The 23,747-nt window shown below is 38.3% G+C and overlaps 1 protein-coding gene across 8 annotated transcripts in view; it reads left to right on the top strand.

Moving 5' to 3' along the window:
• Positions 1–23,747, top strand: part of HERC2 (HECT and RLD domain containing E3 ubiquitin protein ligase 2) — a 259,145-nt gene that overhangs the window by 163,674 nt on the left and 71,724 nt on the right. For all 8 annotated transcript variants that reach the window (XR_010404924.1, XR_010404925.1, XM_064570045.1 and 5 more), the window contains 15 exons: positions 325–430; positions 516–607; positions 5,488–5,663; positions 9,652–9,763; positions 11,217–11,298; positions 11,408–11,551; positions 13,073–13,163; positions 13,453–13,630; positions 13,817–13,898; positions 13,983–14,154; positions 15,072–15,216; positions 16,042–16,267; positions 19,498–19,669; positions 21,152–21,341; positions 21,898–22,038. Coding sequence is in view for 6 of the 8 variants with exons in the window: in XM_064570045.1 (XP_064426115.1) it covers positions 325–430; positions 516–607; positions 5,488–5,663; positions 9,652–9,763; positions 11,217–11,298; positions 11,408–11,551; positions 13,073–13,163; positions 13,453–13,630; positions 13,817–13,898; positions 13,983–14,154; positions 15,072–15,216; positions 16,042–16,267; positions 19,498–19,669; positions 21,152–21,341; positions 21,898–22,038 (2,109 nt within the window). In the remaining 2 variants the exon portion in view is untranslated. The remainder of the gene's footprint in view (positions 1–324; positions 431–515; positions 608–5,487; positions 5,664–9,651; positions 9,764–11,216; positions 11,299–11,407; positions 11,552–13,072; positions 13,164–13,452; positions 13,631–13,816; positions 13,899–13,982; positions 14,155–15,071; positions 15,217–16,041; positions 16,268–19,497; positions 19,670–21,151; positions 21,342–21,897; positions 22,039–23,747) is intronic.

The following is a 23,747-nucleotide window of genomic DNA, read 5'->3' as shown; positions in this document are numbered from 1 at the left end:
GGTGCCCATCATCTGAACTCGTGGTCAGACTTGGAGGGAGGGGCTATTTTTCCATCTTGACTCCAGTATTTTCTATTACCCACTCCTTGATGGGTATAAAGGGGCCACCCTAGGTCAGGAGTCTGTAAACAAATCATTTCTGGGGTTTAGAGTGAGACTTTCTTTTAATAAACAAGTAAGTAGTGGAATAGAATACTCCTCTCTCTCAGGCCGTATCATATATTTGGATAATCTCATGTAGATCCAAGCTTTAGTGACACTGTTTTAACAGCTAAAATATGGCTGAATTTTATTAACTGAGAATACATTTTTTTTTTTTTTAAGCATTGGATTCGTTTGGAGATTTTCCCAGATGTTCTTGTTCATAGATTAAAAATGATAGTTGATCCCGCTGACAGTAGCTACATGCCTTCCCTGGTAGTGGTGTCAGGTAATTGAATTAGTTTACTCAGTATCTTCTCTCATATGATAAAAACTCCTTTGTCTGATTCCTTTATCTCCCTTCTTCCCCCTAGGTGGAAATTCCCTAAATAATCTAATTGAACTAAAGACAATCAATATTAACCCCACTGACACCACAGTGTCCCTTCTGAATGACTGCACAGAGGTAAGTGGAGATGACTCTTTTGGCTGTCTCTATATTAACATTGAGCCTATTTTCCCCCCTGAATTAAGTAATTGTATTTTAAAATTTGACAGGTATACAACTTGAATTTGCTATTTATCAGATCAGCTTGGAAAGGAAACAAAATAAGTTTCATTCTCACTATCTTAAGTGAGAAGTGAGGGTAAAGCTCCTAGCAAAAGTTGTTACTAGGCACTTCAGATTGCTCTTTATATCCAGCACAGGATTGTTTTCATTATGTATCTATTAATGTGTGATGGTTTTTTTCTAACTGCACATATGACACTGAAATTGCTTTTTTGTTTTCATACCTGTTGGCATCAAGTGCTGAGCTGTTTTGATGGGTTATAAGGTAATTTTCAAAATGAATACAGGTTTTTTTATAATTTTTTTTTTTAAAGATTTTATTTATTTATTTGAGAGAGAGAGAGAGCACACGAGAGGGGGGAGGGTCAGAGGGAGAAGCAGACTCCCTGCCGAGCATGCGGGACTCGATCCTGGGACTCCAGGATCATTACCTGAGCCGAAGGCAGTCGCTTAACCAACTGAGCCACCCAGGCGCCCCTTTTTATAAATCTTGAGAATGCTATCTGAGAAATGCTATCAGTGAAAGTCCTTTTATGTAGTACCTCTATATTACGGAGCAGTGAGACTGTTTCTCAGATCTTCCCATAATCTTTCTACACAGCTGTCAACACTATTTTAATAAATTCAACATACTTGAAATAATACCACCTATACTATTGTCTCATGAGGACTTATTTAATTGGTGCAATGATAGTGGATAAAGATATTAAATGATTGACTTTTATTCTTCTAAAGTTTTTTATAAGTGAGTTTATTTTTAAATTATTAAATCAATGGAACAGAATAGAGAGCCCAGAAATGGACCCTCAACTCTATGGTCAACTCATCTTCGACAAAGCAGGAAAGAATGTCCAATGGAACAAAGACAGTCTCTTCAACAAATGGTATTGGGAAAATTGGATAGACACATGCAGAAGAATGAAACTGGACCACTTCCTTACACCACACACAAAAATAGACTCCAAATGGTTGAAAGACCTCAATGTGAGACAGGAGTCCATCAAAATCCTAAAGGAGAACACAGGCAACAACCTCTTTGACCTCAGCCGAAGCAACTTCTTCCTAGAAACATCGCCAAAGGCAAGGGAAGCAAGGGCAAAAATGAACTATTGGGACTTCATCAAGATAAAAAGCTTTTGCAAAGCAAAGGAAACAGTTAACAAAACCAAAAGACAACCGACAGAATGGGAGAAGATATTTGCAAATGACATATCAGATAAAGGGCTAGTATCCAAAATCTATAAAGAACTCATCAAACTCAACACCCAAAGAACAAAGAATCCAATTAAGAAATGGGCAGAAGACATGAACAGACATTTTTCCAAAGAAGACATCCAAATGGCCAACAGACACATGAAAAAGTGCTCAATATCGCTCGGCATCAGGGAAATCCAAATCAAAACCTCAATGAGATATCACCTCACACCAGTCAGAATGGCTAAAATTAACAAGTCAGGAAACAACAGATGTTGGCGGGGATGCGGAGAAAGGGGAACCCTCCTACACTGTTGGTGGGAATGCAAACTGGTGCAGCCACTCTGGAAAACTGTATGGAGGTTCCTCAAAAAGTTGAAAATAGAGCTACCATATGATCCAGCAATTGCACTACTGGGTATTTACCCCAAAGATACAAAAGTAGGGATCCGAAGGGGTACGTGCACCCCGATGTTTATAGCAGCAATGTCCACAATAGCCAAACTGTGGAAAGAGCCAAGATGTCCATCGACAGATGAATGGATAAAGAAGAAGTGGTATATATATACAATGGAATATTATGCAGCCATCAAAAGGAATGAGATCTTGCCATTTGCAACGACGTGGATGGAACTGGAGGGTATTATGTTGAGTGAAATAAGTCAAACAGAGAAAGACATGTATCATATGATCTCACTGATATGAGGAATTCTTAATCTCAGGAAACAAACTGAGTGTTGTTGGAGTGGGGAGTGGGGTGGGAGGGATGGGGGACTGGGTGATAGACACTGGGGAGTGTATGTGCTCTGGTAAGCGCTGTGAATTGTGCAAGACTGTTGAATCTCAGATCTGTACCTCTGAAACAAATAATGCAATATATGTTAAGGAAAAAAAAAAAGAAGAAGAAGAAGAAGAAGGTAGCGGGAGGGGAAGAATGAAGCGGGGGAAATCGGAGGGGTAGACGAACCATGAGAGACGATGGACTCTGAAAAACAAACAGGGTTCTAGAGGGGAGGGGGGTGGGAGGATGGGTTAGCCTGGTGGTGGGTATTTAGGAGGGCACATTCTGCATGGAGCACTGGGTGTTGTGCACAAACAATGAATCATGGAACACTTCATCTAAAACTAATGTTGTAAGGGGATTAACATAAGAATAAAAAAATTAAAAAAAAATTATTAAATGTAGTTCACCATTCATTATTATTATTATCATCATCATTAGTCTGCCCACATAAGGGCAGACAAGTTCAAGGTGGTGCCATATGTTACTTAAAAGAAGCTGATACATAGCCATTAGGTTAATTTGTTCATGGATGAAAGGTTTGTAACTTGTGTCCAGTCTATGGGAATTTACCAGCTCCTTTTCCCATGTCCAAGAATTGATGATCTGGCCTTTATTTCCAATCTTCAATAAATAGAATTGTGGGACACCATTCATTCTTAAATGTCATTGAACTATTTTGTGATATACCAATTAATACCAGTGGTGTTAATAAATGAATAAACTGGTAAATTATTAAAATGAAAGATAATATTGAGTTTTTCTGAAAAAAGATAATATTGAATTTTAGTGCATTTTATTGGTAACTCATTGCTAGGCAACTGAAAGCAGCTTGTCTAATGTCTTAATTATACTCCTGAATATTTTTATACTTTAAATCAATAACTAGAGTTAATTAAATCAGTAACTAGCTGAGATTATCATTCATAAAAGGTGTATTAATTGTAGTCCAATAAATTTTCAATTCAGAACAGTTTATTACATAATATTTGATAAGTATAGAGTAGTATACATGATGCATGTGAGAAATATGAAGCGTTGTGAGTAATTGGAAAACTCATGACCCACTCTCCATCGCTCCAACCAATTTAAGAACTAGAATATTAATCATTCTTGGGAAGCCAGTGGACATTCTAGCATTGTCTTTCCTATAAAAATGGCTCATTGTGGTAATTTTCTAACATAACCAAAAATAGAAAGTATACTGACTCCCCCACAAACCTTTGACCCATCTTCAACAATTATCAGCATTTTTGTCAATTGTGTTTCATTGTCTCCTTCCATATGTTCTCCGTTTTTTTAAATTCCTAGAATGTTTAAAAGCAAGTCCGAGATACGACCTTATCCATATTGTGTACTTCAGTATTAATCTGTAACAAGGACTTAAAAAATGTAACCACAATGCCATTATCACACCTAACAGTTATGCTTTAATATCATATAATATCCAGCCAGTGTTTACATTTTCCCAGTTATAACATAAATATCTTTTTGTAGTTGTTTTATGTGCCTGCACTTTGTACTTCATGTAAGTCTTAATTCTCTTGGTTTTTCCTTGCTAAAGAAGGAAACTGGGTCTTCTTTTCCTGTAGAATTACTCATTTTTTAGTTTGTCTTTTTTATCACAATGGTTTTCTTCCACCTGTGCTTCCTGTGAGATCATAGGTAGTAGGTCTTGAGGTTTGATCAGGTCCAGTTGAGGCAATAAGAGGTCTCTGGAAGTATGTGTGCTTTGTGCTGCATTACTCTTTGTTCACAGGAAATGCAGGAATAGAGGAATACTGTAAATGCCAAATACAGGATGTGGGGCATTCTGCAGGACAAAGAGCCAACTTTAACAAATGAGTGTCAAAGGCATAACAGGGAGAGGTTGCATTCTGATTTGAACAAGCCAACAATAGAAAAATGTTTATGAGATGATCATAAAAGTTAATCACTGGTAGCATAGTAGATGATATAAGGAATTACTGTTTTAGCTATGATAATAGTAATGTGGATTTTTTTTTTAAATGCCTGTACTTCAGTGATACATACTGAAGTTTTGAAACAACATGCTGCCTGGAATTTTCTTAATATAATCCATATATGAACAAAATTGCTCATATGTTGATAACTTAGGTGATAGTGTTGCAGGGCTATTTGTATGATTTTCTCTAACTTACATATATTCAAATATTTTTAATAGTTTTAAAAATTATGAAGGTTCTGAACCACCTGACATTTAATCTCTTTCCTAATACATTTTGATTCAAGAAAGCTTTTTTTTTTTTTCCCGAGAGAGAGAGAGAGAGAGAGAGAGCGAGAGAGAGCCCATGTGCGTGCACATGCAAGTGGGGAGCCAGGCAAGGGCAGAGGGAAAGGGAGAGAGAGAATCCCAAGCAGGCTCCATGCCAAGTGTGGAGCCCAATGCAGGGCTCAGTCTCAGGATCCTGAGATCATGACCTGAGCTGAAATCAAGAGTGCAATGCTTAATGGACTGAGCTACCCAGGTGCCCCTCAAGAAAGCTTTAAGACAGAAAAGTTTGCATCATTCAGTAAAGCTATCATACTGTTTCATTTTAGTGAGAAAATCAATGTGAGTCCCATGCCTTGGATAGACATACTTGGTGATCAATGATTTCTTTTAATCTGTACTCAATAGTGACTGTTAATTTTGCCTAACTTGCTTGATATTTCCAGAATTTAAGTAAAAGAGCTCTAACTTTCTACACATTCCATGTCTCAAATATGCTGCTCTCCAGTTTAAGTATCTCATATATTTGATTCTAAAAAGTCTGTAGTTTACTGTTTTTGTGTTTAGTATCACAGGTATATTGAAATTGCTATAAAGCAGTGCAGGAGCTCAGGAATTGATTGTAAAATCCATGGTCTTATCCTGCTGGGACGCATCCGTGCAGAGGAGGAAGATTTGGCTGCAGTTCCTTTCTTAGCCTCAGATAATGAAGAGGAAGAAGACGAAAAAGGCAACAGTGGGAGGTGAGAGCCATTTGTTATTGGTGGTGCTCATTCCAAAATTCTCACTTTTAAAAGTAAATATTTTTCAGAGTCCATCGTCTCTCATGGTTCATCTCCCCCTCCGATTTCCCCCCCCTTCATTCCCCTCCTGCTATCTTCTTCTGAGGGTTCTAGAGGGGAGGGGGGTGGGAGGATGGGTTAGCCTGGTGATGGGTATTGGAGAGGGCACATTCTGCATGGAGCACTGGGTGTTGTGCGCAGGCAGTGAATCGTGGAACACTGCATCGAAGACTAATGGTGTAATATATGGTGATTAACATAACATAATAATAAAAAAATAAAAATAAAAGTAAATAATTAGAGTATATTTCATAATGAGAGTAGTTTTATGCACCCAGGAATGTAGTAAATTTTAATTGTTTTCAAAAATTTAATTTAAGAGAATGTTTAACGTAGAAACATTATATTTAGATAAATACCATTAAAAAGAAAAATGTTTAATTTTTCTACCTGAAATATCACAGCTAATATTTTGGTATATATCCCTGTAGTTTTCTTTTTATCTGTCCCTAATTGTGTTTTTCTATGAAATGGCATGATATGGTATATATTTTATAGTCTTCTTTGCTGTGCTAAATATTTTATTGTCAACTTTTAAATTAAAATTTATTATGATAAAATATATGTAACATAAAATGTATCCTCTTAACTATTTTTTTTTTTTTAAGATTTATTTATTTATTTATTCATGAGAGACAGAGAGAGAGAGAGAGAGAGAGGCAGAGGGAGAAGCAGGCTCCCAAGGAGCAGAGAGCCCGATGCGGGACTCGATCCCAGGACCCTGGGATCCTGACCTGAGCCGAAGGCAGACGCTTAACCATCTGAGCCACCCAGGCGCCCTCCTCTTAACTATTTTTAAATGTCTAGTTCTGTGGCATTAAGTACATTCACATTATTGTGCAATTGTGAGCAATATTCATCCCCAAAATACCCGTATCATTAGTCTTTTGTTATGTAATTTTCTTGAGGGCAGTATTTCATCTTATGACTATGTTCTCGTTTACTTACTCAATTTGATATTTTGCAAGAGTACTATAGTGATGACTATTACCATATTTATTCCTTCACCATCCATCTATTGAACACCTGTTGTGGGCTAAACCCTGTTCTATGTCCTTTGAGTGCTGTGGTGAATATGCACAATAAAATAAGACAGACTCATACACTTCAGAGTGGCTTTATGACTGTGGGAAGTGCATGAAGGAGAAGTGCGCCGTCCTTTGATAATCTGCAAAAGAGCATTTATTTGTCAGGAGGACAAGGAAAACTCCCTCTAAAGGCATACTTTCAGGAAAAGTCAGAGTTTTCAAAGCCAGGTGGGCAGAAAAGGTGTTTTTGGCAGGGCAATAGCGTATACCAAGGATGAAGAAAGATACCTGCCAGGTTTCTGCACATTTGCTTCTTTTATTCTAAGATGTTTATGGAGGACTGTTACGTGCAGGGGATTGTTCTGAGCTTTGTTCATGGCCCAGGAGAAAACAATGCAGATAATCACTTTCCTCAGAGAAGTTAAGTATTTTCCTAGATAAATTGCTAAAAGTAAATGGCTATGTCAAAGGATATGCAAAATCAGTTTATGTGTGTTACTATTGTCCTACTGGTGTAGTCTGGTCCTTGCAGATACACGAAGGAGGCAGGTACCATGCTAGCTGAGTTCTTCTGACCACTGCCCCTTTGTGCTTTCTAGAGTGTGATGTAAGTAGTCTTTTAGAAAGACTGCCTCTCACTGCTATTAAAGCACATTCTCTTAATCATGAATGGGTGGCAACTGTGATAATAAATCAGGTTATTCTAGGGTTCTGTGATCTTGGGTTTGGATTCTGTCCTGTTTTATTTTGGAAACTTTGAATTGAAACAAAAGAAAATAATATATATAACATTACCTCATCTAGAATATATGTTGTACTATATGTTATGATTCAAACTGATGGTAAGGAAGGAAAATACCAGTTCACTTAAATGAATCATTGAGATTTTCAAGAGAAAGGATTATAGGTTTGTATATACTTATTCAGTAACTACGAAAATGAATTGGACAAATACATAAATACATGTATATATGAGATAATGAAGAAAGTTTGAGCTTTTACTCATTGATTAAATTTTTACATAATTGAATACATTAACAAAAGATTTCTAGGTATTTGAATGTAATGTTTTTCTTTTCCTGTCAGATCTTAATTAGCTAATAAATTTAGGGTGAATAAGTGGTCCCAACAGTCTCCCACAAAGCACACACACAACTGGGGTATGCCCACACTGATGACCTGCTGGCCTCCATTCTGACTGGTTGATAATTACGTGGTACCAGTCATTACATATCTTGAATATCACTCTTGGTGTCCAATACATATTTTTGACTAAAAATGTGTTACAGGGTATATCAAGTATAGGGAGTCTGCGATTTATTTGACTTGCAAGTTTTTGACTTTACGATAGTGCAAAAGTGACACACATTCCATAGAAACCGAACTTAGAATTTTGATCTTTTCCTGAGTTAGTAATATGTGGTACAATCCTCTCTTTAACACTGGGCAGCAGCAGCGAGCTATATAGCCCTTATATTATATTACCCATGTAATCACAGGGGTAAATAACCAATATACTTATTATAGCCATTCTGTACCCGTACCATACTTTCACTTTCAGTATAATATTCAAGAAATTACATGAGATGTTCAACACTTCATTATAAAATAGGCTTTGTGTTAGATGATTTTGTCCAACTGTAGACTAATGTAACTGTTCTCAGCATGTTCAAGGTAGGCAAGGTAAGCTATGATGTTGAGTAGGTTAGGTGCATTTTTAAAATACTTTTCAACTTACAGTATTTTCAAATTATGATGAGTTTATTGAGGTAAAATACTATTGTAGGTAGAGGAAGATCTGTAATTACAGTATACATATACTTGCTCTTTTGTGCCTAGTATCAGATGAAAGGATTTTCCTACATTTTAATCCCCAGACCATAAAATTTTGATCCCTTAATATGAATATTCATTAGTATATATATGTTCAAAAATCTTACCTATCTAGAACCTAGTCTCTGGAGCCGTTGGTTGTCCATCCTTGTTAATAAAAATAGAACAAAAGCAAATAAAAAGCCAAAAACCTCAAACACAGGTTCCTTAGTACCTGGTATCAACTAACAGCCAAGAAAATCTAGCACTGTCCCGTGTACTGGTGGTCTCAAGTTCAAGAATTAGAGCGCTCTGTTGATTAAACTTCCAACCCATTGAGGGCAGGTCAGGAGATAGAATGAACAAGGTGGTGGGAGCCAGCTGCCAGAGTTATGCTTCAGAAGCCTTGGGGTACAGGGCAGGACTCTCAGGAGAGAAAGGAGGTAGGGGACCTCTAGTCCAGCTGGCCTATATGGTGGGCAGAAGGTGTGAAGGAAGAAAATTGCATTTTCCTTTGGTACTTGTTACTGTGTTAGAGTACCTCAAAAGTTGTATGGTTTTATCTATTTTATTAGTTCTTTGAGGCAAAAAAATTACCAGATGTTTAGGTTTAAGGACTTTGCCAAAATGCCAGGCCCAGTGGTGACTCCTAGGACCATTTAATCAGTGTTTTCTGCGTTTAACATCTGTAGTAGCTATGTGTTGACACATTGGGTGGGAATATCTGTGAATCAGTAAAACAGCTGTTGTGTTCAAGTTGGTGTATAAGAAGAAAAGAGCTGCACAGTGTGTCATAGAAAGGTCTCCACCAAAAACAAGGCTAGAATTAAATAATAGTATTAAAAGGTAGCATGCTGGTATCTAGAAATTTTGACCCTCTGGTACACTAACTTGTGTATTTACTTGAGGTTTCATTGTATTAAAACAAAACTTTAAGAGTTTCTGATAGTAATCAGCAAACTTTACTTGCTTGAGGTTGCTTTCCTTTTTGTTAAAAAAAATATTTTTATGTTGAATGACCTCTATTTCTGTCTTTTTTGTTTGGTTAGCCTTATTAGAAAGAAGACTGCAGGGCTGGAATCGGCAGCTACAATAAGAACCAAGGTGTTTGTGTGGGGACTGAATGACAAGGACCAGCTGGGCGGCCTGAAGGGCTCTAAGGTATTCCCCCTCTTCCTGAAGTTCCTATGTTACCTGTCATCACATGATTAAGGAGGAGCTTTGCTGGTGCCTTTGTCCTAGAGAGGCTCAGTAATAATTAGACCTCTTCTAAGGTTTTTATGATTATTTACCTTCTATAAGTTGTTTTTTAAATTGACTTTTCTGAAGAAATTCTTGATATGAACTTGTCATTATTATCAAATTTAGTTTCTGTTAAAGCCTCTGTCCTTGGAAAATAGTGCATTTTAGTTGTAGTTGTATTATTGCTGTTCTATAAACTAGAAAATACACTTTTGAAAAGATTCAACAAGCATATAGATGAAAATTATAGACTGTAATTATATTTATTTTGCCATCAATACAATAAGCATTTTTGCTTACCATGAACAAAATAATGTGTAAAAAAATGCTGTAGTGGTGTGAAGATGAGCAAGATACCATTTAAAGAGTAGATACAACAAATGATGCATTTGAACTAGAGTTGAATTCAGTATCTATTTATGTTACTTAGTGTCTCTTAACTGAGGAGCCACAAAACAAATACCTCCAAGTTTTAGTGCCTGGAAACAGTTTCTCTTCAGTGAGTGTCTCTGCTTCCTTTTAGTATTCTATGAAACTTCACCCATCATGAAATCCCTTATTACCTGCATTGTTGAGAAGCTGAGAAGGAAAGTTAGAACTCATTTTAAGTCTCTCCTTTCAAGTACAACAAATTTTCATCTTTATTTGAACAGCCTTGAATGCATTTGGGTTTTAAGGCCCGTAGACTCCATTTGGAGGTGGGTAGGGGGCAGTAAGATCTGGGAGTCTCAGTTGTGATAGTGCAGGGCTGTCTAGGTGATCCTGAGGCACATGGCCCTTTGTTGGAGTTTGTACATGAAGGGTAGATTTCTTGCACTGTAGTAGTGACTATCTGATAATTTCTAGGAATCATAAAGGGTTTCTTAGACAAGGGCTTTAAGAATTTTAAATTAGGTCACACCCATCTACAATGGGAAATTGAAGTGTATAATTTCTTAGAGATGTCAGAATCAATAAGAATGAGTAGGACAAGACCTGAAATAAGATGTAGTTTACCAGATACTTGGTTATATCTTTACATTATGTCTATTTTATTTTTCACCTTTTATTATGGAGCTGTTCAAACAGCAGGTAGAAAGAATAGGGACCTGAGCCCTCATGTTCCTGTACCAGCTTCAGCAGTTAACAGTAGAAGGTCACATTTTTTGTCTTTATTTTATTTATTTATCTTACACCCCCCGCCCCCCATTTAAGGTATATCTCAATATATTCTTTCATCCTTAGAATACTTTAGTGTATCTCTCTAAGAGAAAAGAACTTCTTTGGTAAACAGTTATTTCTTATATCATCTAATAAGGATACTTGTAATTTTGAAAGCATAAATAAAATGATCTTTTTCCTTCTTTTGCTTAACAAAAAAATCCTGTTCTAGATAAAGGTTCCTTCATTCTCTGAGACACTGTCTGCTTTGAATGTGGTACAGGTGGCTGGTGGTTCTAAAAGTTTGTTTGCAGGTATGATTATTCTTATACCAAAAATTTTTTATAAATTAATGCTTACCACCAAAAACACAGTTGTTATGTTGTGAAAAGTGAGTCTTGTCCTTGCTCTTGTTCTTTGCAGTGACTGTGGAAGGGAAGGTATATGCCTGTGGAGAAGCCACGAATGGCCGACTGGGGCTAGGCATCTCTAGCGGGACTGTGCCCATCCCTCGGCAGATTACAGCTCTTAGCAGTTATGTGGTCAAGAAGGTGGCCGTTCATTCAGGTACCAGGCCAGAGTTGGCACTCATATGCAGATAAGCCTGTTGCTTGTGCTCTGCAAATAATTATGGCCTTTAAATAATTTTCCCTTAGGGTGTATTCTTTTTCAAGTTTACTTAATTATTAAGAATAAAAGTTGGATAAAAAAAAAAAAAGAATAAAAGTTGGATAATGTAAATCTCCAGGTGGTCTAGAATTTAATTATTTTGCTACACGAGGCTTTTTAGAGATCAGCAGTTGTTGGCATTCCAGGTGTGTAGGGACTACCCTTCTCCAAGGTGTGGGTTTTCAGTCTCGGAGCTATGGTCTTTGGTTCATGACATCTTTGAAATCTTTGAATGTGCTTAAATATGTGTTATTTTTCTGATGAAAGAGGCTATAGCTTTCATCAGATTTCCAAAGTGTCTGTGAACCCCAGTGATAAGAAAGATCCTTTGAAAACAAATCACATTCTCTCAATTTAGGAAACCTTTACTGAGAATTATTTCGAAGCACTATGCTAGGCCTCTGAGGAATGGAACTAATTAACTTAGTTCATGCCTGCACTGAATAGGTTTAGGTTTAACCCCATATAAAAGCAAGTCCAAACAGTAGTGGCTTGAGCAAGATAGAATTTTACTTTTCTTCTCTGTAAAAGTCTGGGGATGGGGTCCAGGGCTAGTATGGTAGCTCTGTGCCCATGAGGAGCACAAGCGCAGGCTTGCTCTTCTTTCCACCTTCGTTGACAGATGACCATGCAGCTCTGTCTAGGTGAGCACAGACAGATGTGTCCTCCAGCCCACTTAGCCCCTCTAAATAAAGCGCTTTTCAGGAAGCCTCTCTCACTTCTGTTGGATCTCTGTCACCATCCTCTCTCGGTAAGGGACTCTGGGAAGTATAGTTTTTAGCTGAGCACATTGTTACTCTCATTAGTGTGGGTTCTCTTGGTAAAGAATAGGGCAGAATGAATTGTTTGGGGGACTGGGAGCCCAGGAGTTGGCAGGGACACAGGTGACAGAGAGAAAAAGCCAGTAAAGATAGTGCTCTTCAGTCTTGGGGCAGAGTAGATGGGATGGAAGAGTGGTCCCCACTGGGGAAGAGCATGACCATGAAAGAATAGGTATAATGCATTAATTGTGAATGATGGTGCTTTTGCTTAAATAACTCCACAGTTGGTGTACATTTCTCTAAAGCTTAATTGCCAGTGCATTTGATAATTTCCCTAATCATAAATGTACTTATTTTTACTTTTTTTTACCTGAATTTTGATCTTTTATATATTTAACATAACAGGAACCTCATTATTAAACATGGCATTATTTTGCTTCTTCTTTGCAAGTAAAATTCATTCTAGGATTTAAACTTTGTAATTTAATAAAAGTTCACTGACTTTATATATTTTCACCCTGAAATGCTGATCCTATCTACTCATTTATTGAATGCGTATTCATTGAACAAATGCGGCATGCCAGGCAGAGTAAAGTAATAATGCTGTGAACTTTTTGTAAACCAAATTTGGCAGCCCATGTCTGTGTGAATGTTACAGGTGGCCGACATGCTACGGCTTTAACTGTTGATGGGAAAGTGTTTTCCTGGGGTGAAGGTGATGATGGCAAACTTGGACACTTCAGCAGAATGTAAGAATATTTTCTTCATTACTTGCTAATAAGAAACGTTACTGATGATAATAGTGAATATCCTTTGGTAGTTATTTTGTAGAAAATTAAATAAGATAGGTCATTCTTGAAAATGGAACCTAAAAATATATTTGTTAAAAATATCTATGAATGTGATTCAGCCTCATGATCTGTTTTAATGTTTGATAGTTAAGTTGATCTACAGATGTGGACCAGTGTAGATGTCCTTTTTTTCTTCTTTAAAAAAGACTGGATTGGTTATAGGGAATATTATTTAATCTTGTTTTAGGAACTGTGACAAACCACGGCTTATAGAGGCCCTGAAAACCAAGCGTATCCGGGATATTGCCTGTGGGAGCTCACACAGTGCAGCCCTCACGTCCAGTGGGGAGCTATACACCTGGGGCCTTGGAGAGTACGGCCGGTTGGGACATGGGGATAATACAACACAACTGAAGCCCAAAATGGTGATTATACACATTTTTGTTGCTTACAGAAAGCTTACCATCTGCTGATTTCAAGAGAAGATAAGCTTCGAGTCTAGGAAAGTTCATAAAGACGTGTGCTTTATTGGCTTTCAGTCTATGGAAAAAATTTCCCTTGTTTTCTCAGTGCCTGTGCTTGATTCTGTTTTTAAATTTGTAATTGAGTAGGTGAAAGTCCTTCTTGGTCACAGAGTAATCCAGGTTGCATGTGGAAGTAGAGATGCACAGACCCTGGCTCTGACTGATGAAGGTGAGCTCCTGCCTGACTCCGTGTTTCTGGGTGGGTAGGAACATCATGAAGCACTGGCCTGAAGTATGCATTTTTTAAACCTAGGTTTGGTATTTTCCTGGGGTGATGGTGACTTTGGAAAACTGGGCCGGGGAGGAAGTGAAGGCTGTAACATTCCCCAGAACATTGAGAGACTGAATGGACAGGGAGTGTGCCAGATTGAATGCGGAGCTCAGTTCTCCTTGGCTCTCACCAAGTCAGGAGTGGTGTGGACATGGTATGTAAACTGTCACCCATCAGTGTGTCTGTCCATGTGAGACCGTGGTGGGCCTATGCCCTATAATCCATGCCCACCCTGGAGGAATGGTTAACCTTCATTTTCTTATATCCAGACATCTTTTTTCTTTTATTTATTTCGAGTTGGGATTAGTGACAATATTATAATAAGAAATTTTTCTTGTAAGTGGATCATTTGGAAAAGAAGACTAGAGAAATTTTAGCCCAGCTTGTCTTCCCTGTTTAGGTGAGGTTTACGTAGGTTTCTTCTTCTTCTTTTTTTTTTTTTTTAAGATTTTATTTATTTGACAGAGAGAGACACAGTGAGAGAGGGAACACAAGCAGGGGGAGTGGGAGAGGGAGAAGCAGGCTTCCCGCAGAGCAGGGAGCCCGATGCGGGGCTCGATCCCAGGACCCTGGGATCATGACCTGAGCCGAAGGCAGATGCTTAACGACTGAGCCACCCAGGCACCCCGGTTTCTTCTTTCTTATCATGCCAGAAGCCTACTGATCAACTGGCAGAAAGCAGACTTCTGATTTTTTTGATCCTGAAAAAGTTCATGTCTCTCTTGTGAAAGCTTATTTTATTAAATTTAAAAGGAGTGGGGCATCCAGCTGACCTTGTGATAGTGTGATGGGCCTTAGCTTGAGTATTGTGATTCAGAGACAGCTTGAGGAAGAATTAACCTATATCAGTAACTTAAGTGTATACAACACACATTAAGGATCTTGCTATAGAATTAATGAATTAATTTGAATTAATGATATACTGTTTTATAACATAATTTCAGAGACCCTGGGCACTGTGTGTGATGTTAGTGAGCTGGCTCTAGTGCTGTAAACAATGAGTGTTTTCCTGATGGAACATTGCCAGACGATAACCATATATGAAAATGCACACTGTTGATCTCCTTGCAGGGGGAAGGGGGATTACTTCAGGTTGGGCCACGGCTCTGATGTGCATGTGCGGAAGCCACAAGTGGTGGAAGGGCTGAGAGGTAAGAAGATTGTGCATGTGGCCGTCGGGGCCCTGCATTGCCTGGCAGTCACAGATGCAGGGCAGGTAAGCTGAGGTGACAAGTCCTTGCCTCAAAAGTATGATTCATGATGAAATGAAATGAGTTTTAGTACTTAAAGAACCAGGAGGATGGGCTTTGCCCATTTTGTTCTTGTGTGTATCTGCCCAGTTGTCAGCGTAGGCAGGGACACCCGGTAAATTAAAGAGTTGCTGACTGACAGATGTTGTAAGGTGGTAGGCTTTCCTGCTCTAAAGTCCACCTGGAATGGTGAAAAGATTATTGTCATTGAAGGTGCTCCTACTAGAAATTGATAACCGATGGGGAGATGTATGTATGTCATTTTAGAAATGAAGTCATTCTTCTGTTTTGAGAATCCATATCATGACAGGCTCATGTTCTATTTTAAAAATTCATTTATGACAACAAATTAGCACACTTTTTTTTTCAAATTTTTATTTAAGTTCTAGTTAGTTAACATATAGTGTAATATTGGTTTCAGGAGTAGAATTTAGTGATTCATCATTTACATATGACACCCAGTGCTCATCATAACAAGAGCACACTTTTTTAATCAAAATGAATTAAAAATGAATTATTCCTTCTAATTCTGTAAAGCCAAGAAGTGAATTACATGAAAAGTGAGCATATTGTTTTTGATCATTTTTCTTTGCAAAATAAAGGAAAAAATAAGTATTGAACTTAGTTGAAGAGGAGAATCTCCCTGCTTCCTAAAACAAAACAGAACAGATGAATTCATTGGATTGATATTAAGTAAATATTTATTTATGGTTATTGGAAAGAAGTTTGAAGTAAATTTAAAGAAAATGTTCTCAAATGTTGAAAAATTCTGTTTTTGTTCCCTATAACAGGTTTATGCTTGGGGGGATAATGACCATGGCCAACAGGGCAATGGCACAACCACAGTTAATAGAAAACCTACGCTTGTACAAGGCTTAGAAGGCCAGAAGATCACGCGAGTGGCTTGTGGGTCTTCACACAGTGTGGCATGGACTACCGTTGATGTGGCAACACCCTCTGTCCACGAGCCCGTCCTCTTTCAGACTGCAAGAGACCCTTTAGGTGCTTCCTATTTAGGTAACACAGATTTGTATTTAGTATGAGATACTTCTGTATGGTAGAGCAACATCATAGATAGAATATTTAATAAGACCACCAGATTAAAGGTTTTAGCACTGTGTTAACTGCATTCTGAACCAAGGCCACAAAATAATCATGGTACTTTGATTTTTGCATGCTGGAATGAAAATTTTAAAAGGAAGTATGATGCTGATTCTATTATGATCAGATCAGTTCTGGCAATGCTGTATAATAACTACTTGACATATATAAGCACTATGTTGGGCTGGGCTGCTTGGTATTTTTAACAGCTTAACTCATATAATTGACATACAACAAACCATACATATTTAAAGTGTAATTTCCATGAGCTTTGACATGTGTGCACCTGTGAAAGCATCACTGCAGTCAAGATAAGTGAAAATATACATATTCTTTGTGCCCCTTCTCAGGCTTCCTTCCTCCTACAACCACTTGACTTGCTTTCTGACACTGTATATCAGTTTGCATTTTGAGTTTTATATAAATGGAATCATACAGTAGGTACTTTTTAAATCTCACTTTTTCCATTCAGCATCATTATTTTGAGATTCATCTATGTTGCATGTACCAATAATTCATTTTTTTCTTTCTTGAGTAGTATTTCACTTACGCATATACTGCAATTTGTTATTAGTCGCCTGTGGGTGGACTTTTAGGTTGTTTCCAGTTTTTGGCTCTACAAATACAATTGCTATGAACATTCATGTTCAAGTCTTTATATGGACCTACACTTGCATTTCTCTAGGGTAAATACCTAGGAGAGGAATGGTTGAATCATTTGGTAGGTGTATGTTTATCTTCTTAAGAATCCTACTGACTGTTTTTGCAAAGTTGTTGTTCCAGAGCTTCAGCTCACTCCATACTTTTGTCTACACTTGGTTTGGTCAGTCTTTATAATTTGAACCTAGATTTGTGTAGATATGTAGTGGTATCTCATTGTGGTTTTACTTTGCATTTCCCTGATGACTAATGATGTTGAGCATCATGTGTATTTACCATCCAAATGTGTTTTTTGTTATAGTGTCTATTCCTATCTTTTGCCTATATTTAAAACTAGGTTGTTTTCTTATTGAGTTTTGAGTGTCATTTTTAATTTTTTATATTTTTTTAAGATTTATTTGATAGAGAGAGAGACAGCGAGAGCAGGAACACAAGCAGGGGGAGGGGCAGAGGGAGAAGCAGGCTTCCCGCAGGGCAGGGAGCCCAATGTGGGGCTCGATCCCAGGACCCTGGGATCATGACCTGAGCCGAAGGCAGACGCTTAATGACTGAGCCACCTAGGCGCCCCTTGAGTGTTCTTTATATATTCTGGGTACAAGTCTTTTGTCAGATATGTGACTTGTACATATTTCCTCCCAGTGTTGCTTGTCTTCTCATTCTCTTCACAAGTGAATTTTAAAGAGCAGATTAATTTTGATAAAGTCCATTTTTTTAATGGATCGTACTTTGGGGGTTATATCTAAAAAGGCTTTGTGTACTCAAGATCACGAAGATTCATTTCCGGTGTTTTCTTATATAAGTTCTGTAGCTTTAGATTTTCTTTTTAAAGCTTTTATTTACTTATTTGATAGAAAGAGAGAGAGAGATCACAAGTAGGCAGGCAGGCCAGAGGGAGAGGGAGAAGCAGGCTCGATCCCAGGACATTGGGATCATGACCTGAGCCAAAGGCAAACACTTAACTGACTGAGACACTCAGGCACCCCTATAGTTTTAGATATTTAAGTCTATGCTTGATCTTGATTTAAATTTTATATATTGTGTACTGAAATTCTTTTGGGGGGCGTGTGTGTGGATATCCAGTTGTTTCAGTTGTATTTATTGAAGAAAACTGTCCTTTCTCTGTTGAATTGCTTTTTGCACCTTTGTCAAAAATCACTTGTCAATGTATGTTGTGGATCTATTTCCGGATGCTCAGTTTTGTTTTGTTGCCTTATTTTTGTATTTTGATGCTAATACCACATTGTTTTGATTACTATAACTTTATAAAAGACCCAAATTCAGGCTGTGGTAATTCTTTAACTTTGTTCTTTTTCAAATGCTGTTTTGAGTATTAGAATCAGCTTGTCAATTTTTATAAAATAGCCTGCTGGAGATTTTTTTTTTTTTTTTAAGATTTTATTTATTTGACAGAGAGAGACACAGTGAGAGAGGGAACACAAGCAGGGGGAGTGGGAGAGGGAGAAGCAGGCTTCCCGCGGAGCAGGGAGCCCGATGCGGGGCTGGATTCCAGGACCCTGGGATCATGACCTGGGCCGAAGGCAGATGCTTAATGACTGAGCCACCCAGGCGCCCCTGCTGGAGATTTTTGTATGTCTGTAAATCTTCTTTAGTTTAGATACAGTTAAGTTACTCTGAAACGTTTTGTTCCTTTTGCGTCTTGGTTTTGGATTTGTTTAGTGGCTTCAGACCTGATGTTAGTCTGGGGCTAATTACTCCCCACCACTCAGACAAGGTCTTCTGAGTACTTAGCGCCCAGTGAATAATGAGGTCTTCATGTCTGGCTGATGGGAGCAAGTGCTATGCTGGTTCCTCTGCATTCTTCCAGCATATGTGCTGGGCTTGTAGTACTTTCATGTAGTTCTTTCTTTGGCTTTGGGAAGTTCCTTCTCATGTAGGCACCCATCACCTTTTGCTGCATTGTCAACTGGGGTGAGTGAGGGTACTTGCACAATGCCCTGGCACTTATCTGGGCAACTGTCTCTTCTTTGCTTCTGTTTTGTGAACTCTGACCACATTGACCTCCCTCCTGCTCCAGAGCTGTGCCTCTGTTACTCATGTAGACCACTTCCCTTGGCTGAAGCCTTCGAACTCTTAGGGCAGTGATGAGCTGGGTCATGTGTCCAGTAAGACTGTGTATTGGTGAACCATTGTTTTGTCTCGTCTCCATTGTTTTGTATTATTTTTTGTCTTGCATTTATTTCAATGGTAAGTAAATACAGGTAGTTACCATATTTTCATAACTTTTTTTTTCTGTAGTCAAACAGCAAAGCTTTGATGAAAATAACTTCTTTATAGAAGTATAAATAAATAGGTTGCTTATTGTTGTTTTTGTTTTTACTCTGGAAGACCATTAACCTAATAGTTAATCTGTGAAATAGTAAAATGCGATTGCAGTGTGTTTTAGAAATAAACTGAAGAGGTCAAATAGGAATAGAGCAAAACTCTGATCTTTAAAATTGATCCTAAATTTTATTTTCCTTTTTCAGGTGTGCCTTCAGATGCTGATTCTTCTGCTGCCAGCAATAAAATCAGTGGTGCAAATAATTCTAAGCCAAATCGCCCTTCTCTTGCCAAGATTCTCCTGTCATTGGATGGAAATCTGGCCAAACAGCAGGCCTTATCTCATATACTTACAGCACTGCAAATCATGTATGCCAGGTAGGCTTGTTGGCTAGCTTTTGAAATCCTGCAGGTATTTAAATTTTGGGTTTTGTATTTTTGGTTAATCAAATGTCTCAAGAATGTTGTGTTATTGTCTTTAAATGCTATGAGTTTTAGGTCATATACCCTTAGATAGTGAATGATGATTTTTTTTTAAAGATCTATTTATTTTAGAGAGCGAGAGAGTACGTGCGCACACGAGGCGGGAGAGGGCCAGAGGGAGGGGAAGAGAGAGAGAATCTCCAGCAGACTCCCTGCTGATCATGGAGCCTGAGAACATGGGGCTTGATTGAGCAGAGCTCAATCTCATGACCCTAAGATCACGGCCTGAGCCAAAATCAAGTTAGGTACTTAACTGACTAAGCCACCCAGGCACGCCTGTGCTTTTTTTAATGGGGGTTGAAATAAGAATCAAAAGTCCAAATTGGGGTGCCTAGGTGGCTCAGTAGATTAGGTGTCCGACTCTTGATTTAGGCTTAGGTCATAATCTCAGGGTCATGAGATTGAGCTCTGCATCGGGCTCCGTGCTGGGCATGGAGCTTGCTTAAGATTCTCTCTCCCTCTCCCACTACCCCTCCTCCACCCCTGCTCTCTCTCTTTCTCTCTTTCTCTCAAAAAAGAAACCCAAATTAAAAAAAAATTTTTTTTATGGCCAGTAAGCTCTAAGCATTACTATTTGAGGAATGAGATGAAGAATTAACTGATACAAATATGCAATGACGTTTAAGACTACTTGTCCTCTCCTTCACTCAAACACTTGATAAACAGTTTTTTTTTTTTTTTAAAGATTTTATTTATTTATTCATGAGAGACAGAGACAGAGAGAGAGAGAGAGAGAGAGAGGCAGAGGGAGAAGCAGGTTCCCAAGGAGCAGGGAGCCCGATGCAGGACTTGATCCCAGGACTCTGGGATCATGACCTGAGCCGAAGGCAGATGCTTAACCATCTGAGCCACCCAGGTGCCTGATAAACAGAGTTTTGATAACGCTATCTTTTCCAACATTTTGCTGCTCTTTTCTCAGTCTGAGTTAGTTGCCCATCTATCATGGTTATGGACCCGATGAAAATTACACAGGAACATTAGTTTCATACCAAAGGCCGACTCTGTCACTGAGAGGACATTTAGTCTTTGCTGCCTTGTGTGAGGCACCCTTGGTCCACAGCTTTCAGTAAACAAAAAATTATCCTCAGGCTCTAACAACGATCCTAGAAGATTCTTCAGGGGAGTCTGGGGGTTTATTCTGGTCTGATTCTTATATTTGGTATTTTTTCACCTGTCATCATTGAGGTCATAAGATCATAAGTACACATTGTAGCTTTTAGCTGAGGAATATCAGTTCAGTATTTTCCCAGAACTGCTTTATGTGTATCCTATAAAAATGAGGGAGTCATTCAGTAAGTGTTTGTCCCTCCTCCTGACTCTTGTATCCTGTGATGGTGAAGGGCATTTCACCACAGGCCTGGCTTTCTCTCCTGACAGAGATGCGGTGGTTGGGGCGCTCATGCCAGCTGGCATGATTGCCCCAGTGGAGTGTCCTTCATTCTCCTCCTCGGCACCTCCTTCCGATGTGTCTGCTCTGGCCAGTCCTGTGAACGGAGAAGAATGTGTGCTAGCTGTTGATATTGAAGACAGACTGAGTCCAAATCCATGGCAAGAAAAGAGAGGAGAGGTAAAAATAAATAGTACGGCAATAAAGCAACATTAGATCAAAAAGGAAAAAGTAGCTACTTTGTGTTTAGGAAAGTATAGGGCCTTCTTTCAGTTAATTCAGATTGCTTTTGTTCCTACTGCTGTGATTTTTGGCTTGAATTAAAAATATTCAATTTAAAAAGGATCTTTTTAGTGCTTAAATAGAAATAGATTTATTCTTTTAAAAAGTTGTGAAATGCAAGTCCACAGTCCTTTATCTGCAATTCTGAAACATTAAAGCTCTGAAAGCCAAGAGTTTTTGTAACTTATTTTGGGGAAAAACCCAACTTGAAGAGATGTGAACTCATTTTAATCTTCTTCATGTGATCCTTTGTGAATATTAATAGGTTTTCATGTGTGATTTGCAGGGTTGCCCTGTACCCCACTGGAGCTGGTAGTGTAAGCACCTTGTTAACCTCTATAAAGTCTGGGACATTCCAGATGGCCTAAGGGGTTTGAGATAAGGCTTTTTGGAGTTGTGTGGGAAGTGTGCCACATTGCTGAGTTTTTCCTCTTCCTGTATACTTTTAAACTAGATGATCTCTTCTGATGATGCTGTGACCCCCTCTGCAGTGACCCCATCTGCTTCCTCAGCTTCTTCTCGACCATTTATCCCAGTGACGGATGACCCAGGAGCTGCCAGCATCATTGCAGAAACTATGACAAAAACCAAAGAGGTCAAGGAGCTTTCTTCTTTAACATTTTATTTTGAAATAATCTTAAATGCATACAAAAGTTGGAGAAGTAGTACATAGAAATATAGCACATTGTACTTTCATATACTATTCACCTAGGTTCTCCAGTTGTTAGCCTTTCTGAACCATTGGTGGGGAGCTGCAGGGCACAATCCCCATTCATCCTCAGGGCTTCAGTGTGTCAGGGCATTAACAGTGATCCAGGATTACTTTCTAATCCACAGATCTAATCAGATTTTGCTCATTGTCCTAATAGCATCCTTTATAGGTCTAGAACCCAACTCAGGGTTGTGTGTTGTCTCTTTAGTATTTAATATGGAACATTCTTTAATTCTTCCTTTTGATGGATACCACAGGAAGGATGTAGAGTTCTTTTCAGTGCATCCCATTGGGGTATCTTCATTGTTGATTTGCTGCATTACTGGTGATATTAATTCTTATTGCTTGGTTAAGAGTATCTGTCAGGTTTCTCCACCAGAAGTTAATAAAAGTGAGATAGTAAGTATTCATGGGGAGATACTTCGAGACTGTAAATACCTGTAAGAACCTTGTTCCTCCTATTTTTACCCAGCAGTTTTTACTATCTATTGATGATTCTAGCTGAATTCATTATTACTGTGGTAGTTGTCACATGGTGATTTTTCAAATTTCATCATTCCTTTTTGAATATAATTGTTGCTGTTCTTCTGTGAGAACTTTCCCTTCTCATCTTCGTCTATCCGTCTATGTTGGTATAGATTCATGGGATCCTACTTTACTCAAATAATGACATCCATTACTGTTAGCATTTGGCACCTAAAATGTCCCAGACATGGGCACTGGAATCCCTTTTTGGCTGGTTCATTTGTCCTTCTGACATGTCCCCATAATTCTTTGAGCACTTCTTTACTTTTTGGCACAACAACGTGTTCCAGGCTTATCTTTCACTTATCTTGTCCCTGCTCTGGAATCATCCATTTCTCCAAGGAGCCCTGGTTCCTTTTAGTGGATCATAGAATTTAGAAACAAGATCTGGAAACTTGGTAAGTTAATTGCTCCCAGATGTCCTTGGTTTACACCTTCTCAGCAAACATGCACACATATGTGTATTTTTTTCTTCTTCAGCATCTTATCTTTATAATAAAAACCATGAATAGTTCAAACCACTATTTTCAGTTTCAGTCCAACACCACAGAATTTATGCTTGCTCTGCCCTTTCTGTGTTTGGAGTGTATAATCCTTTTATACGTTGCTGGGTTGATTTGTTGTTTTGTTGAGGGTTTTTATACCGGTGTTCATAAGGGATACTGATCTGTAGTTTTCTTGTGATGTCTTTGCCTGGTTTGGGTATCAGAGTAATACTGTCTTCGTAGAATAAAATGGGCAGTGTTCCTTCATCTTCTGTTTTTTTAGAAGAGTTTGAAGGATTAGTGTTAATTCTTTAAATATTTTATAGAGTTTTATCTGTCCCTTTAACATGTTCTCATCATTCTTTGAGTGTTTCCTTGCTTTCTGACACAACACACAGTTCTAGCTAAGCTCAACAAAATATTTTATCCTCTAGCCTAGAAATCAGATGTTTCTCTAGGAGGTCTTGGTTCTTTTCAGTGGAGAATTGTATTTAGAAGACAAGATCTTCAAGTGCTCATTGCTATTGGGATGTTGCTGTTCCCAAACATTCTTAGCGGACAGAACTAGGGAATAAATGTGTA

Source organism: Mirounga angustirostris, unplaced genomic scaffold, assembly GCF_029215605.1.
Source record: "Mirounga angustirostris isolate CCGP_5_RB_7025 unplaced genomic scaffold, mMirAng1.0.hap1 SCAF_9, whole genome shotgun sequence".
NCBI classification, from domain to species: Eukaryota; Metazoa; Chordata; class Mammalia; order Carnivora; family Phocidae; genus Mirounga; species Mirounga angustirostris.
The sequence above is the reverse complement of the archived record's forward strand: the minus strand, read 5'-3'. Positions and strand labels throughout refer to the sequence as shown.